General features: G+C 37.1%; 1 protein-coding gene across 2 annotated transcripts in view; it reads right to left on the bottom strand.

The window, feature by feature from the left end:
• Nucleotides 1-1025: 1025 nt before the first annotated feature.
• The window catches only part of ANGPT1 (angiopoietin 1), a 238118-nt gene continuing 219655 nt past the window's right edge, over nt 1026-19488 (bottom strand). Inside the window, exons 8-9 of one of the 2 annotated variants that reach the window (XM_012809867.2) lie at nt 14152-14282; nt 1026-1770 (exon numbers count right to left, since the gene is read on the bottom strand). In XM_012809867.2, the coding sequence (XP_012665321.1) occupies nt 1610-1770; nt 14152-14282 (292 nt within the window). In that variant the 3' untranslated portion in view covers nt 1026-1609. The remainder of the gene's footprint in view (nt 1771-14151; nt 14283-19488) is intronic. The other variant, XM_012809862.2, reaches the window with a different exon arrangement.

Below are 19488 nucleotides of genomic sequence, written 5' to 3'. Positions count from 1 at the left end.
TTCAAGTTGCCACAAAAATCTGTGCCCCCAAATTCATTTAAAATAGATTATCCCATAGGAATATTTTTTATTAAGAGATTTATAGCAGCTAGAAGTCAGAATTTCTGTTACTCAGGTGACTATGATTAATTATCTTGTTTGTGTGTTTCACATATGATAGAGTAAGTTTTGACAATTCCCTCCACTAATCATTTTTAAAAATTATGAATTGTCTGAAGGAGAAAAACATGAGCAACAACGTATTTCATTAAGTAATATGGTAGATTTCTTTGAACCCTTATCTTTATTTGCGTCCCTTAAGGAGAGTGCTGCATATTACACATTAAACAGCTTAGGTTTATTGTGGATATAAACATTCTATGTACAATGATATTTATAATTCTTCTATTTTCATAGACTTCAAAACATGTACAGAAACTGGAAAAGTGTAAATCTGGTAAGCATGTTTCAGTTAATTTGCAAAATTTAAATTAGCAAGAAATAACTGGGTAAAGAATTGAAGTTCTAAAAATGTTTTCAAATAATGACGTTAAACATATGTATACACATGCAGGAAGATAGTGTAAAATGAACTGCTCCAGTTTACTTGGTTTTATCCCAACTGAATACACTCTGAAATACTGCTTTCCTGTATAATATCAAAGGAAATATTGAATGTATGTATATTATTTCAAGAACTTGATATATTTCACATTCTTTAAGCTTTACGCAGGCTATAAATATATTTATATATCAGTCAGTTTTTAGAATAATAAAAACCACAGCATGGGGGGGGGTGTGATTTTTCACTTCGTACGTCCTTGTTTGATATGTCCATTTTTTTTTGAAAAATGTATCAAAAAACTCAAAAAGTAATGAAATTTGTTTGTATCTCACACTGTTGTTCTCCGCACACTACAATTCATTATGGCTTACAAAAATGGAATTTGGAAGGGTCAACTGAAATCAGCTACGAAGTATGATATTGGGATTAGATTTTTGAAATCCATTAACCTTTAGCAAACTCAGAGGGCAATTCTGTTTTTCCCGAACTTTTATTACAATTGTGCAACAGTATACACTTACTGTTTGTAGGTTTGCATAGATATAACACCTCTGGCTGATGTAATACATCTTTTTCAAAGGATTATGGTAGGTCTTCCTATTCTTCATGTATATTTTTTTCTTTCTTTTTTTCTCTGTTTTACATGAAGTAGCCCATATTTATCATCTGGCTACCATACTTCCAAAATAAGATCCAGTAGTAGTTTGAAGTACAGCAAGCTGAGCAGTTTCTTCCCTTTTTAAAGCATGACAGTTAGTGACAATCTCTACAGTCAAGCCATATGAATACAGGGACCCCAGGTAGACTTTTGTGAACTCGAAAGGCTCCTAATCCAGAGATAAGAACAATGGTGATGTCACATAACTACCACTTGTTGCTGGAAACAATATTGTTTGCCTTAGAACAGTGGTTCTCAACCTTCCGAATGCCACGATGCATTTTCATTGTTACAAAGGGGTCGCGACCCATAGGTTGAGAACCGCTGCCTTAGAAGCTTCCAATCAGTTTCTCATCTGGTTGCTTCTCCAGATTTCTTGGTTGAGAGTTGCTTCTGACATTGTGCTTTCAAAAATCCAAAGGTCGAATCATCATAGTTGTGGAGCGTAAGGAATAACTGGGCCCCTTGAAGTAGTGCCACTTTATCCCGTTCAGTTTTCCATGGTTTTGTCCCGCAGTATAGAACATTCCATTTAGATTGGAGGGACCACAGGCATCAAACCACCAGCCTGAAAAATTAGTTCATAATGCAAGAGAGAAGGAAAAGAAACAGTAATAAGTAAATTGAACAGCAAGATATTAATGGCATCGACTGATAGACAACCTGTTTATACTCATAATGATTATCTGCAAATAGGAGATTTTGATGAGTATCTTCCCAGTAGTGAAACTGTGTTAAATGACTTTTGAATTAGGATTTGTATGAACAATAAGAGGGAGGGATGTTCTCATAAACACCAGCTTTCTGTGTGACCCCTGGAACTCACTTCTTGTTGGAATAATGGGAAGCCTCTTGGCTTCAAGATACAATCTAAGTCAGGCCTGGATTTACATATAGGAATAGTTAAATGTACATACTCATAAGAGCCATTCTGCTTTATGACTATTATTGGCAATAGAATAATTAAACATTAGTGAAGAAATTCAGAAGCTTAGACAAACAACTACATCTAAATGGAAAGATGTTATCTGCCTACTTCATAATTTTGTTGAGAACCGGCCCTGAGCTGTTTCTAAAATTACTTGGATACTGTGTAATGACTCTGAGGCTCACTTTATTACCTTGTCCCCTCTGTAGTCTATAAGAACATAGGAATGTTTGTCAATAGTGTCATAGAGTTCCCAGGTAGCTGTATTTTGGCTGTGATTGTTTAAGTGCTTTCCAACTTAGTGAAAAGAAAAACAACCTGATGAGTACCATGGAAATCCTGAGCTTGCAAAGCTCTCTGTACGGATCACAGAATAACCCAGTTTTATTTTTGTAATGAATTAAATCTTAGATTTTTAGATAAAGCCTAGCACTTTCCCCCATCTCCTGAAGTAACACTAATGAAATCTTTAGGGAGAGATTTATGCCAGAGACGTTCTGGCATATTTTTATCCAGATCCAGTTGACCTCTCTTTGATTACAGACTTATACCTAAGGGACTAATAGCTAAAGAAAGAGAAAGCTATACAGCTGATGTTTAACTGTAACATGAGCACCATCCTGCAGAAACTTTAGAAAAAGTTAAATGAAGAAAAGCTAATTCTCATTTTTCAAGTTTGGAAGATGAGTACAGCTGGGTCATGTTTAGAAAGTCACACTAGAAACATAACAAGCTGCATTAATCACCAGTTCATACTGGGGAACTGTAAGGTATGTCAGGATGAATTTGGAAAGACACTATATTCAGCGCTGTTTCACCGACTGTATGCAAACAACATAAATGTTAATGCAGTCAAAACACGAGGGACAAGCAGGGTCTTGTTTGGCAAAGAGGGAGGGACTATAAAATTCCATCTTTTTTTCCTGAAGATTAATTCCTCTAATATTTGCTCGGTGCAGCTAGTAAAAATATGGTATTTATATTACAAAAGGCATTCTAATATTAGGGGATGCATTTACCCAGAAGACTCTAAAGGACTAAAATGAAACTCTGCAATGAAATTCAACCTGATTGCTTCCACATTTTAACTTTTCTTCTCCTTCTCTATGACCTTCTCCAGTCACCCTTCCATCACATTAATGAACATTTCATAGTCTATCAAATATCCACCATGGTCCCTGAGGCAAACACCCTTATTCTATTGTTGAGACTGACGACAATTTCAAGCTGCATTAGGGTACTCATGATAAAAAAAAAAAGAAAGAAAGAAAGAAGAAAGAGAGTGTGGTTTTTAAAATCTGGTTTATGGAAAGTCACAGGAGTCCCAAGGGAGGTGGAAATACAAACATCTGTTGCAACAACAGCCTGGCATAAATGGCACAGGCTAAAAGACACAGTCATTGGGAAACTTTGGGCAATCTTAGGAAAGAGACAAGAAATAGCAGGAGACTGTGAGAAGATCAGACAATTCATCTTGTAAATTTTTTTAAGGAGTAAAGTGGGATGGTGCTTGTGATAAGAAGAATGGATTTGTAGACATGGAGAGAAGGCCAGGAGGGCTGCTGGCTCAAGGTCCACAAGAGGGACGGTCACCTGAAGCTGAGAAGGCCTGCAGACCAAGTCACCCAGTCTGTGTCCATTACCCTAAAAGCAATGGAAAGTCAGAGCTTATATACTGGCCCATTTTTCATGCTTAGTACTCCACCCAACCAAAGTTTGACAAATGTTTTGTGAGTGATTATAGATTGATTAACCAATTGTCTGACTTTAACTGATTGGTTCTTCTTGTGAATTCTCTGTTGTCTGAATTTGTTTAGTTTGCTAAAAAACCGTATTTGATAGACATCCCACATGTAATACTCATGCTTACTGTATTCAGTTTTTCTTTCTTTATTCATTCAACATGCAATTACTGTGGAGTGTTGCAAAACAATACTCAACAAGACAGATGTGGTCACTTACTTCTAATGTCAGAAACAGACAACATAATATAAGCAAGTAAATATACAAACTCATGACATTTGTAAATATACAAATCATGGCTAGAAAATGCCATGAAATAACTCTTCATGTGTGGAAGTAGTTGGTGTTTAATGAGACCCGAGGCAGGAAAGGGAGGCAGCCGTATGAAGACTCTCCTAAGCTGAATGTGTTACATGCAAATGCCATGTGGAAAAACAGCGTGGTGTGTTCTGCAACTGAGGGGACATCAGTGTAGCTTTTACATAGACAATAAGTGAGACTTGCAGGAAATAAAGGTGGAGAAATCGGCAGATTTGATGAAAAGTTGAACGATGTTGTTGGTAACATTTATACTGTAGCCAGCATCCCTGTCCACCATGAGGTAAGAGGTGAAACATTCTCTAGAAATAGGAGCCTATATTTAACCAGGGGAACCATAGCTACCAGGTTAAATGTTTAATCAAACATCATTTGGAGATCCCATTCTCTATGATCTGCCAAAGCCATTCTGAACTTACATGGCAGCATCATGAAGGTGAGAAAACTGAGTCTGGAATCAATTTCACAAGTGCTCACTGATGGACACACCTAGGGGACAGAGTTTACTGAAGCAAAATTCCTGACGTGACAGCATCCACAGTCTTGTGGAGGAGTGAGACAGACAAAATCCTAAAAAAATGACATGGAACAGTCATGGAACAAAGGGATGAAGAAAATCTTACGGCAATACAGAGGCAGAGGCCCCAGAGGTCTACCTGGGGGACCACAAGGCTTTACTCATTTGACAACTGAGAGGGGTCCTGACAAATGAGTGTGAGTTCAGCAGACAGACAGAGCTCCTAATGCACTCTGTACTCTACAAGAGCAGGAGACAGTCTGCCAGCAGCCTGGCTTGGCTGGAGTGCCAGTGGGTAAGAGGTTTGAGAATACAGGGCTAGGAAAATAAACACAAGGGAGAACACAGAGGTTTCTATTATCCTTTTAGAAACCTTCTTATGGGCAATGGGGAGCCTCCAGAGCACTGGAGAAACAGTAGAAGACCTAGACTTTGATGCTGATTTCATCACTTAATAACCAAAGACCCTAGGCAATAATACCAACAATATTTTCTATTCACTGGATAGTTAACGTGAAGATTTTTATATGCCTTCTCTAACTTTATCCCTCGGACAGCCTGTGTGCTGTGGCAAGCGTCATAATGAAGACAGCAGTGCTGACAGAGTTTAAGGAAATTTTTCAAGGTCACAGTCATATTACCTGCGTTATAATGTCTGATTGACCCTTTTCATGGCAGCTTTAAGGATCAATAAGATGATGCTCTGTTAGAGCCTGTAAAATCCTATCTAAGTGCTTGGTGCAAGTTATCTGGTAAATGGGGTGGAAAGTTTAGCACAAGAACAAAAGGATCTTGTAGAGCAGCATCATCGTAATTAAATAATGATGTCAAAGTCATCAGAACTAACACATTTTCTTATTTGCTTGGTTGGATTTATACAACGTTCACAGTATAGAAACCGGGCATCTAAGTACCTAACATGGGATTTTGTTTTCAATGTTTCCTTTTGATTTCATGAGGAACCACTTCAGGCTGAATTGTCCATTTAACTTTTCATCTTAAAACTAGGGGGCCGTTGGGTGGCACCTGTGACTCAAAGGAGTAGGGTGACGGCCCCATAGGCCAGAGGTGGTAGGTTCAAACCCAGCCCCGGCCAAAAACTGCAAAAGAAAAAAAAAAAAAAACTAGGGGGCTGCATACACTGTGGTTTAGAAGAACAGTTATTTCTTATGACGATTTCAGTTGTATGATAAAATATTCTGAACTTCAACATAGCAGAGATCTGTTTTCTCCAATACATGCATTAGAATAAATTAAACAAAGAATTCTTTCATGTCACACATTTCAAATAGTTTGTCCACTTTCTACCTTTCACTAAAAGAAAACAAAAAAACAAAATTAAGCCTGGCCATGTATTTAAACATAAACCCTAAAAAATGGGGTTTAAAGCATATCTCTATAATGTACTCCTTAGAATTAATTCCCGGCCGTCACAGGCACTCAAAGGTGTTTGGTGCAAATGTTAAGTTTGCAAGGATGGAAGATGTTCTGTGTGAACAGAGAGAGGAGTCTGCCTGGGTTTGCAGATCTTCCTTGACAAGACACCAAACCGCTGAATATATATTCCCCAGAATCTGGGGGAACATTACCTTTGTACTTTGTACGTGTGTGCCTGGGAATAACAAATAACAAACGTGCAAAAGAAGTGAATCTCGGAAACGCATTTTAAGCCTAAAAGAACTCAAGTGATGCAGGCAGAGGATGGAAGAAAGAAGCTTCCATCTGCTATTCGGACAACTGATAAAACGTCTCAAATGCTTTAAGGTTGGCAACTGCCAAGATGGACTTTGCCAAGCATTTTTCTCCATAACCTGTAACCTCATGTATATTTTAATAAGAAATCTGAGACGCGTGTTTCTAATTCATTTACACTTCACTCATTAAAATTTAGCTTTGTAACAACTATCCCAGGCCTTCAAAAATCATTTGAGTCTTTTATCTCCGATGCAGAAAATTCACATTCTATCACTAATAAAGGAAACATTGCCCAGAAAATAGGAATTTGATTCTAAACGTTTTACTCAGGAAGTGCAAATTTATTTGAAAGTCAGGAAACCTAACGCTCACATTCTCCTGATCCTAAACAAAATATCTCTCAACGCTTCTTTTCTAAGGTAAAAAGCACAGCAAAGGGAACAGGCATGTCTGTTTTTGTGGATTTCTTCATTTTCAGCTCATGCGTTCCTATCAGCAATAGGCAAAAGAGTTCGCAGAAAAGTTGAGCTTTTACTCTTCCTTCACTAACTCAGGATAAGATTAAACTGAATTGATTGGTGCCATCATTCTCAGTGAGCTCATGAAAAAAAAAAAAACACTCGATGAGTTTATGTCCATAAAGTTGGCCCTCCCTAGAGCTGGCCTCAATGGGCAGTTGCGTGAATCTTGTGTGTGGGAGGCAAAGGCTCTTTCTAGAAATCTACATTCCTTCTGTCATCTCATAGTATATCTCCTTCGGGCCAAGGATTTGTTTTTTATTTTCTTTTTCCTCTTCTCTTCTTTTTGTTCCACAGATGAAAAGTTGTTTATCCTGGCTGGTAACATTGAATTCACTGAAGACTTCTAGGTATCCTCTTCCTGTCTCTCTCTTCCCTCAGACTTCATTTCACATTTAACCAAAAGCTTGTGAGATTATACTGCAAGAAGTAAATTAGAGCACTAGCATTCTCTTTGAATGTCATTCCTTTTGGAGGCAGTAGATGGTAAAGACAGGCTGAATGCCTCTGGAGGTTGAGCCTCTGTGTTCAAATCTACTTCTGAAACAAATTCTGCCACTTTGGCAAATTATTTATGTTTTCTATATCTCAGTTCTTACCAGGGGTATTACCGTGTTCTCTATTTCAAAGGGTTTTTGGAAGCTTCATCTAGGTTATTAAATATAAATCATTTAGGATAATTAAAAAATTTTTGTTCGTAGGAGCTCGATAAATATTGGCCATATTATTGTTACTGTATGATATAAATAAAATTGGTTCTTTTTCAAGTACTTTCAATTATTAATCCTTGGTTGTAGCTTTGAGCTTATCAGTTCTGATTTGCCATATTCCAAACATACAAATGACATTTCGTGTGATATTCTTTAGTGTACCACATACATGAGTACCTTTTTCAATAAATGAAACTCCCCCCCAAAATAGGAATATAATCCTAACCCTTGTATTTAGAAAGCTCAAATTTATATGGAAGTCAGAAACCTAACACTCAAATGTTTATAATTCTGGAGTTTAGTCTTTTGGGGTTTAATTATTCTTAATAGCTAGACCCTGCTTTAGTCTGTTTGATGTTGCTATAAAGGAATACGTGAGGCTGGGTAATTTATAAAGAAAAGAGGTTTATTTATCTCATGGTTCTGCTGACTAGAAGGTTCAAGATTGGGCACCTGGCGAGGGCATTAGGTGGGATCCACTCACAGCAGCAGGCAAAGAGGGACTGGCATGTGCAGAGATCACATGCGAGAAAGGCAGCAAGAGAGAACCGGAGAGGAGGTGCCTTATCTTTCTAACAACCAGCTCTCAGGGGCACTAACAGAGTGAGGACAAACAGCATACCTGCCTCCATCTATTAGCGGATTAAAGCCCCTGCATTACACTATTCACAAAGGGCCCAAACACTTTCCATCAGGCCCTACCTCCAACACTTTCCACTTGAGATTTGAAGGAAACCAATATCAAAAATATAACCACTTCAATTCTTAGTATCTATTCCTTTGTTCCATGTTTGTGTATGCAAATGCATATTTGTATTTACATATTTTAAATCTAAGTTCATGCAAGAGTCATTTACACCCACTCACACTGACTTTGTTTTAGGTCTCCTCACTGGGATCATTTGTAATTTTGCTTCAGAGTCTCTGATAAGATGTTCATTAGTATAACTGACATTAACTGACCACAGAGTACCACTCACCATATCAGGCCCTGGGGACACAGTCATGGACAACAACACTAAATCCTTGCCTTCAAGGAACTTGCATTTGTGCAGAAGATACTTACATGTTATGTACTAAATATAGAAATTGGCTTGAAATAAAAATAGCACAATGAGATTCTGGGGTCAACCTTAAATTGTTCACATGGATTTTTTTCTCTCAACTTTTTCACCTTGAAAACTAGGGAATATCAGTTATCTGATAATGTTTATATGCCCTACTTGGGTTATTAAAAATGCTAACCCTAGTATATGTTCCCTCAAATCTTGTCACTTTTATGTCATTTAGAAGTTTGAAAAGCTGCTAATTTCTTCTATTTTCTTTGTCTTTTTCAAGAGTATAGACCAGGCCAAGCAAGCATTTATCAACTCTGCTGTTAGCAGCTGGTAAGTTGTAGGGTGTACTAAGAAATTTATGTGTATGGCTTCACCCTCTCTTTAAGGCCTGAACTGAGAATTATCCTTTGTTAGCTTTAGAAAGTCTTGTCTGTCAGTTGACATGGTTTATGTGTGGGAAAAAAGATCAGAATTTCTACTGCAACAGATTCTTTCTTTAGAAGGTTTGGTCATATTTCTACATAGGTTTTATACTATGTACTAAATATGTAAATTCCATTTAGAGAAAAGCAAAGTAAGGAATGTAAAACAATGACATATAGTTTGTTGTTTGTTATTGGCTATTTTAATAATTATTGTTTACAAGAAATTTAGAAATAAGCATTTATTTATATTTTTAACAGTTGTAGTTTAATAATTGTAACTTAAACTTTTAGAAATACTTATTTTGAATATTCTCAATTTAATATCAAATAATCATGGTTTAGTTGAATGTAAGTTTGCTTTGAATGTGACAACCTAGTAATAAAATATTTTACTTTCTTAATGTTGAAGTCAGAAGGTTTTTTTACATATTTATTTTCAAATCCAATAAATCTCTAAAAACAAAAATGTGCATTGAATGAGATTACATTTTCATTTTCTTAATGTTAAATAACAGATAACACTACTTAAGTTTTTTTTTTTTTTTTTGAGACGGAGCCTCAAGCTGTCCCCCTGGGCAGAGTGCCATGGCATCACGCTCACAGCAACCTCCAACTCCTGGGCTCAAGCGAGTCTCCTGCCTCAGCCTCCCAAGTAGCTGGGACCACAGGCACCCGCCACAACACCTGGCCATTTTTTGGTTGCAGCCATCATTGTTGTTTGGTGGGCCCGGGCTGGGGATTCGAACCCGCCACCTTAGGTGTATGTGGCTGGCGCCTTAGCTGCTTGAGCCACAGGCGCCGAGCCACTACTTAAGTTTTTAATGAAACTTAATCATTTCTCTAATCTCAGGATGCACAATAGGAGCTTTCCTGAAGGACCAAGAAAATATTTTTATAGTCACCTTTCAATTTATCACTCCCACTGCAGAAATATCTTACATAAAGGCAGAAACCTGAAGAGAAAGGGCTACTACACAGCACAAATATTTAGAAATTTATATTGACTAACCATCTCCATGGATAGTTAATTAAGGAGCCATTTCCATAGAAAATGTGGGTGGTAATTTTGGCCTTGAAATATATGCTCTAGTTTATCAATAAATGTGTAATGAACAATAAAAATCATTCAACATTAAAACTGAATGGAGGAATTGCTGGCTTTTTGATAAGGTAGGAATAGGTTTGCATACTTCCATGAAAGAGTATGTAAGGCATTGTGATATCTATGTTTACTGATGCAAATACATAATGCATCTCAGCCCACTATGTCTCTTCAAAGCAACAGTGTACTAGGAATTACTAGTGAGCATTGAAAAATAATAGGCATTTTTTTCCCCTAGGAGCAGCTGTAATGAGTATGTGGGATAACAGTATCATAGAACCAGAAGAAAACTTGAGAGACTATTTTTACTGGACCCCAAACTACAGAAAAGTGCATCATTAAACTCTTTCAAATAAATAGAGCTTTATTATTTTCTTGACGATGTCTATAACTAGAAACACACAACCTCCTTGAAAATTCTTTCTGGTCTTTCATTTTTGGATACTCCACGGAAAGTCACTTCCTCCAATAACTCATCATGTTATATTTTGTCAACAAACTTGTTAGGACTTGAAGTGTTGTTATTTGTTGTTTACATTTTTGTTGACAATCTTCCTCAGTACATGCGAGCTCTATTCAGTCTTTCTCTCTACAAATAGTAGTTGACCCCCTTAATAGGTACCAATCAAAATTCATTACATTGATAAACAAGAGCTAAGAAGTTAGGGTATTAGGACAGAAGAACCAAAGATCAAAATGTTCTACTTTGTGTCTAGCTGAAATACCTTCTGCTTTCAATTAAGCCTATCTCTGGCTGTCCAGTCTTTGACAGGTAAAGATAACAACAATGATACCACATTCTTCAGGTAAAATCCTTCTGTGTATTGGAAGAAAACTATCTAGGACAGATAGTGGGAAATACATCTTACTTTAGCTTTAATTCCTTTTAGAAGAAACAAAGAAAAATATATAAATAAGCAAGATGAAACAAAGCATTAATTGATAATGACAAAGAACTCTGAGTTCTTAGTTCTAAAGAGTATGAAATCTCATTGCTTGAAAGAGAGAGACTAATTTAAATAGGTAACAAGTTCAAATACAAATTTAGGGGAAAAAGGAAAAATCATAAGACAAAAAAAAAAAAAAAAAGAAGAGTAAAATTAGCAGTGGATAAATAGCAGTGGAGGGGAGCAACTAACTAGGACATAAGCTATTGGGAACACATCAGTTACCCGGATTGTCACTGACATTCATCCTTATTTCTATAGTTCTTTGCTATCTAAATTCCACATTTTAGCTTTGTGGCGTGAATAATTTTAAGATCTGGATTCTTTCAAAAGGATATTTGATAGGGTAGTGGTGCTTATTATAAAAACACATTTACTTAGACTCTTCCAGCTCAAGCAAGAAGTGGAAATTTTCTCTCCCTAACACATGTGTATGTTGGTGAGTATGAAGTGAGTCCAAGAATGATTACGGATGAAAGAACATGACAAAGTTCAGTCATTTAAAGCAGAAATAAAATCGTAAATCTGAGCAATGAACTTTTCTCATCAACAACCAAAAATGTGCATTCTCCTCTTTGCTTCACTCCATATTTTCATTATTTTGACAAGTACAGGAACATGTTGGAATGATCTTCTAAGATTTTACTGTTGGTTTTTCAGGCATCATATTTACTTGATAAGAAAAATTATTTGTGAAAATAGACATGAAGGAAAGGAAGCATATTTCAATATTAAAATGGGAAGAAATTTAGAAAATTGAAGTTCTTTTATTTATAAATGTGCTAATAGTTTCATTTATGGGATCTAGGAGGTAATGAAAATAGGAAATTTCTTTCAGAAGAAAGTTCAAGACCTACCTTGCATGTGCCATTTTTTAAACATCTAAATTTGTAGCAACTATTCTTGAAGGGAAGAGAGAGTCATAAAAATACATATAGGAGACTTTTACATACGTGATGACATTTAATGTGATGCCAAAACAATGGGCAAAGCTTAAGGAAAAGAGTAAGATAGGGGCAAGATCATAACAGGTTGGTTTTGATATTACTGTGGCTGGTCTCGCATTAAAAAGCTGTCAATATGGGTGGAGCGGATGGAGGTCCATGTGTAGTGATTTGGCAGTGGTCGTAATGAAGGGGCAGGTAGGGATAAAGAAGGAGATGGAAAGATTTCTCTAAAACCTCTCTTCATACTTTTCCATGTTCTGTGAATTGATGAGAAAAGTGTCAACCTAATCATTCCTTTCACTGGCTGTAAAATTTGAAAGTGATTTTAAGGGCTCCAAGATAGTCTTTCATTCATTCCCGTGCCATCTTTTCTATTGAGTTCCTGTGTGTCACAATCCACTGTGCTGGATGTTGAGGATAAAATGGCGAACATTAATTGATGTTCATTTTCCAATGTACAAAGTGAAGACAAGGCTTTCTCTCCCTGCCACCTGGCAGAGCTGGCCTGATTCAGGTTGAGGTAAGACAGCACCACATGTGCAGCAATACAGTCACGGTGTCACACGGTATTTGGGGAAAGGAAATGTTAGATTTGAACAGTTTTTTCCTTATTGGTAGAAAGATAACGTTTCATTATAGCATGACACAGATCCAATATCAGAAGGAGTGAAGGTAGGTGTGACCGCTAACACATTAAGAGAGGAAGACACCAAAACTGAGCAAGGAGACACTGAAAAACAGGTTTCCCTCACCATTTTGTTTAGTTCCAACCTTTCCCCACCAGAGCATGTTACAGTCTTGAGCTACATTATTTGCTATCAGGTTTTAGCTTAGTGTTTTCTAAATTTCTTTCTTTTTTCTTAGACACAGGGTCTCGCTCTTGCTCAGGCTGGTCTCAAATTCCTCAGCTCAAGCAATCTGCCTGGCTTGGCCTCCCAGAGTGCTAGGATTACAGGAGTGGGCCACTGAGCCCGGGCTGTTTTCTAAATTTCAGTCTGTCATGTATCAAATTCCCAGATTTTGCCATATTTATTTTTAACTTTTATTAATATTTAACTAATATTTTTTCTTTAAATCGATGATTTTCTAAAATATTAAGTATCATGAATCCATTATAAAATGCAAAGTTTATATCATTCCTTTAAAGAAGAAAGCAGCACCACTTTCTATACTAGAAGGTAGATACAAACCCCTTCAAAGTAAAGCAAAATAAAATTATTTAATTCTATATACATGCCATTGCTTAGCCAAGGTTCTAAGGCTAAGGACAATGGTCTATTCTTTCTTTGGCAACAAGGGTGATTAGTAAAGACTAGAGAAGCATTACAGATATACTAGCATCAAGTTGAAATGTTTCTCTTCTGCATAATCAGAATGCTGGAAAAATATCGAAAACGTACAAAAAGGTTTAACTTTCTTACTCTATGATACAATAGTACTTAAATATATTTTCTATACTGGCTAAAATGTCTTACAAAGCCATACCATATAGTGAAAGACCCAGGGATAGCTTGTCTGAATTGCCTAACTTTAGGTTTATCCACAACTTTTATACATGATGAAGAAACTCTACTATGCAGGTGCAAAACATTTTGTAAGAAGGAATTAGGGGTGGTGCCTGTGCCTCAAGGAGTAGGGTGCTGACCCCATATACCGGAGGTGGTGGGTTCAAACCCCATCCCCCCCACACAAAAGAAGTAATTGCTGTATATGTTCAATTCCCAAATTATTGTTCATTTCACTAAGGATCATTCATGATTATTTAGAAGTAGAATAACTAGTTCTTCGAGAGACTAAAAAATTTATGCAGAACCAACTTAGCACATTCCTACTATAGGTGCAGAGGGAGGAAGCAGACCTTTAAATATGCTAGCAACATCTTGCACAACAACATAGGGCAGAAAATTAGGGCAGAAAAATGGTTTCTAGGGACTTGCTCTTCAGTTCCCTGGCCAGACAATCATACCCTCTTCTCACAGATAAGCAACCTCAAGCTTCCAACCAGTGAACCACAGTGTAGGGAACAGACCCATGGACTTACCTCCTGTGAGCATCAGGGCACATTTGCACATACAATTGTCGTTATCAGCATCTTTAGTACTAAAATCAGCACCATGTAAGATCAGGCTGCTCTGTTTTCCTGCTGTCCCTGTGTGGCCCTTTAAATACAACCTGAAGTTTAAGAAAAAAAGAGAGATAAGCCATTTAACAGAATAACAGAACCCAGAAGACCAACTTGTTGAATATTTGCCTTTTTGATCGTATTTTTCACTTCTCTGAACTCAGCCCTTCCAACAAGCCACTGTACGATTCAAGCAGAAAAAGAAACAAAGAGAGAGGGAGAAAGAGAATAAGAAAGAAAAAAAATAATGAAAACAAGAAAGAAGGAAGGAAGGAAGGGAAGGAGGGAAGGAGGAAGGGAAGGAAGGAAGGAAGGAAGGAAGGAAGGAAGGAAGGAAGGAAGGAAGGAAGGAAGGAAGGAAGAGAGGGAAGGAAAGGAAGGAAGGGAAGGAGGGAAGGAGGGAGGGAAGGAGGGAGGGAAAGAAAAAAGAAGAAAAGACATAAAATCAGGAAAGAAAGATTCCGAATTACACTTGGTAAAGTTCTCCACGGCTGTGTGCCTGGGCTTTATTTCACTATGCATATTCAAACCCATATGATTTTTTTATACAGAATCCAGAAAAAGAATTGGTTCATTTTATTATTACAAAACAAAAATGTCTTTAAGAATGCTAATATAGTATGTCACTCCCTTAATATCTAATGCTCCAGATGTGCTAAACATTATTAATAGCAATAAAAAAAAAATCTCACTGACTGAGAACTTACTCTGTTAGACACTATAAATTTTTATATTAAATCTGTGATAAAGGATTCTTGCACACAAGGGTGTAGAGAAGCTATATAATTTGGTTGTGTTTGATTCTAAAAGCTAAGCTTTTACAAAATTCACAACAGCAGAGATGTGGAATCAACCTAAGTACCCATCAATTCATGAGTAGATAATGAAAATGTCGGGTATGTATATACAAACACATACACCACACACGCACGAGTACTACTCAGCCATAAAAAGGAACGAAAGAATGTTTTTTTGTAACAACGTGGGTGAAACTGGAGACCCTTATTCTAAGTGAAGTATCTCGGGAATGGATAAATGAACATCCCATGTCCTTTATAATAATTGGGAGTATGAGGTGGGCACATATGGGCACCAAGAGATGTCAAGGTCATAGGAAATTCATAAGGGAGAAGTGAAAGGAGAGAAAGGGTAAAAACCTACTTATTGGGTACAATGAATACTATTCAGGTGATAGGCACATTAAATGCCTTACTCAAGCATGATATAAGATATCCATGTATACCCTTTTATATTTTGAAATTAAAAAAACACAAGCTTTTAATCATTATGCATTCCCTGTCCAAGTGTTTGTTGAGAGTCCAGCTAAAAGTCACTGATGATACAAAATTATAGAATGTTTTTAAGTGCCAATTAACATTTGAGGGTGTAGCCAGCCCACGTGGAGGAGGGCTTCTCCAGGGAAGGGTTCAGATCTGGTCTGAAGTTTTGATTTGGTCAATTTTGGAGGTCCTCAGCCTCTCAGAGATGGACACACACTCACAAAACTAAGTGAGACATTTGTCAGGTTTCCATTTACAATCACAGTAGGAGCACTGTGGGAAGCCAATCTCATGGTCACCTTAGAATTTCTGATTACAAAGCCAAGTAATCAGAAAGAGGTTTGTTGTGGAAATTATGTAATTGTGACTCTGCTAGCCTGAAATCTCCTGCTCCATCAGGATGGGTGAGTTTATTCTGTGGGGGCCTTTGAATAAATAATGACAATTACAACCCTGACTTTCGGTTTCTCTATGACTGTAATGGTCTTCCTTCTTCTTATGTTAAGTCAACTTCATTCTCCCTGCAGCCTAGTAGAGACAGACTTTCCAGGTTGTAATGACTTTCTACAGTACATTTGAAGGTGATTTAGCACACATAATTAGTTGATTTCAAGTGAGTGATTGCTATGTGCTAAATACATAGTATGTACCTTTATCCTTTCACATAAGGGCTAGTTATGTCTTTCATTTGCAATTATTTCTTTGTGTAACCAAGGTGATATGAACATCCAATTATAAATCCGAGAAATAAAGTAAAAAGAAGAAAATAAAAATCTACCCAAATCTCACTGCCAATTATAGCTATTCTTGACATACATCATTTCAGTGTTTTCCTCCTTTTCCCCTTCCAAATATAAGATATTTATTTTTAGGGAAACATGGGTCTGGACACATTCTTAAAAATTTTTTGAACAATACAGAGATTTTTCCCACAACCCATCTCATCATCTCTTTCTTCAGAGGTACCCTTCAAAACCAACTTCTCCTCATGTACAAAAACAAATGAAAGTAGAATTATACTTTACGAATGTTTGTTTACAAGGTGATTTCCATACATAGGTTCGTGACCACTTTTCTATGCTATTACATATTCTCCTCCAACATGATTTGGAAGCTAATTGCTAATAGCATCAAATATCACAAGTTTGGGGGTATCTTTACAGGTGTGTATGTTAAGGTTAGAGTGAAGCTGTACATTGTTTCAGCCTTCACTCCTATGACCTTCCCACGTATAAAACTTATCAATACTATATATGAGGCTCTCTCAGTAAAGAGACATTTGCTTAGATCTATTTAAGACTCAGAGTCATTCTTCTAGTCCTGGCAGCTCCTCTCTGAATTACTGCAAGTAATTCTTAAAAGTAGCTTCATTGCCTTGCCTTTCTCTCCTTTTCTTTCCCCTTAAATCCATGTACTATGTGGCTCATTCAGAAATATGCATCTCATCATTCCTCTACCCTAGTTACAATCCTTCAGTTATTTCCCAAACACTCAAAGAATAAAGTCCAAATTCCTTACTGTGGTTTACGAGGCCTTTTAAGGCTAGTCCTTGTCTACTGTCTTCTTTCTCCACAGCAGCCCCACCCAACTCCTCCCATTTCTCGTTATTTATTTTCTGCACACGCACACGCTGCGGCAGTGCTCCAGCCTTACCCAATCCTGGCTCCCTCAAAGAAACAGGCTCGCACATTTCTCAATGTATTTACATCCGAGGGCCCCTCTTCCCAGAAGGCCCTCTCCAGCTGGAGAGCTGCTGAACTCCTAGCTATGTTTTAAGATTCATTTCAAGCATAACCTCAAAGAGCATAAAAGCAATATCTTTACGATGATACTGAATGGCTATATTTTGCCTTTTGACATATTTGTCTCCCATGATGAATGGTGATGTCCTTGAGGCCTAGACTGTGTTTACTCATCTTTGAATCACCAGTATCTAGAATAGCATCTGAGATAGGGAAAGACCCAAATGTCAATTGCGTAAATGGATAGTGGGTGTCCTATATAATTAATTTTTGGTAGATCAAGGTAGCCTGTAAAAGTAAATTCAAGTATAAAAATTCAAATATAAATAACTCTAATCATCAAAATATACCTGGCCCACATTTCCAGAGGGATAGCTTTTGCATATCTTTTATCTAGCTACTCAAGATACCTGCTAGGTATCCATTTTGTTGCTTATCCAATTCAAATAATTAAATACGTGTGTGCGGGTGTGTACACTCTCTTACACCTTTATTGATTTTTCCAGTTCTGTTTTTGTTCTGATTTTCTTAGTGACTCCAGAATATGAAAACATAGTCAAAATATGTATATAAAATAATATATACACATACACATTCTATATGTATATAGAATAATGCAAGAAAGGCTGTCTACATTCCTATTATTCCTTACATTTAATGAAAGATTTATTTATATTGTATGTATAGCCAACTGTTATAAGAAAACAAACTGAAAAGGAAAACATGCTTAATGTAAATATTTTAGCTAAAATTACTTTAAAAAAAAAAAGAAAGAATCTAATAAGATATGAAAATATTTCCTGCCCAGATTAGGAATCATTAAAACACAAAGAAACGGAGAAAAGTCCCCAAATGTGCAACATAAACAGTGGCACGTGTTCATTGGGATGATTTAACAGTAGAAGGGACCAGACTAAATGTAGTGGCTCACGCCTATAATCCTAGCACTCTGGGAGGCTGAGGCAGGTGGGTTGGCTGAGCTCAGGAATTTGAGATCAGCCTGAGCAAGAATGAGACCCTGTCTCTAAAAATAGCCAGGCGTTGTGGCAGTTGCCTGTAGTCCCAGATACTTGGGGGAGGGTGGGGCAAGAGAATTGCTCGAGTGCAAGAACCTGAGGTTGCTGTGAGTTATGTATGATGCCATAGCAGATAACCGCAGGGCAACTGAGTGAGACTGTGTCTCAAAACATATATAGAAAAGTAGAAGGGACCTATATTTTGAGGAATGATGTATTTTTTTCCACTGTATATGAATGAGTAGAGCTTGTAATTTATCTACAGTAGCATTCATCCTCCCAAGTTTGTGTACTTAGTATGTCACAACTTATGCTTTTCTAAGGAAGGGATACCTCCTTGGACGATCATCCTCTTGCACTGGGAGATCGAGATAAACATTTCATAAGAATAATTTTTTCACAGCACTACTTTAAGAAATTAATGAAGGAGGACAATTGTGCCTCTGTAGAAGCCCACAGGGACTCTGGGAGGGACTGTGCCATAAAGGACAGGTTCTCTTCATAGCTAACGGGCTCACTCTCTTTTAGCAGCTATTTACCTGGCACATGGTCCCAGTTATTGACCCAAGGCCAACAGCCCAAGCTAGGTATTCAAAATAGGTAGACTAAGGGCTGCTCACTGATTAACTTCAACTATTTTGTAATTAGATAAGAAAAATTGTTTGAATTAGGCTCAAATGAAACATTTAGATGATTCTCTTTAATAGCAGTCCTGGCCATTTCTAACTTCCTTACGTATAATTAACTAGGCATGACTTTCTCTAGGTAGCTGATAGTTGTTCCAAATAGACATTCATTTTACTGACAAAAGTCAATATACAGAAGGGTCAAAGTTGGCTTTGTGTCTGACTAGAGTGAAAAGGATTTTGAGGTGTGAATCTTCCCCCAGTGTTCAGCTAAAGGAGATGTGACCTGCATGAAGAATGATATGATAAGAGATGAAAGCAAAATGTCCTTCTGGAACAAAATATTTGACTAAGGGGCAGAAATAAGGAAGCTGTGAAAACCCAAACCAAAAAAAAAAAAAAAAAAAAGGTTAAAAAAGTCAATTTGAAGTGACCAAAATGGCAGGGTCCAAGTTGAAGCAAAGAATTTATTCTCTCCAATGTATTTATTAAATACAAAAAAATTTATGAGTACCTTTGGGCCAATGACTATAATGAATGTCAGCATCTTGATTGTTTCACTTACTATCTTATGGGGAAATGAAACAGATGA

Source organism: Otolemur garnettii, unplaced genomic scaffold (assembly GCF_000181295.1).
Source record: "Otolemur garnettii isolate 467f Iridium unplaced genomic scaffold, OtoGar3 scaffold00004, whole genome shotgun sequence".
NCBI classification, from domain to species: Eukaryota; Metazoa; Chordata; class Mammalia; order Primates; family Galagidae; genus Otolemur; species Otolemur garnettii.
The sequence above is the reverse complement of the archived record's forward strand: the minus strand, read 5'-3'. Positions and strand labels throughout refer to the sequence as shown.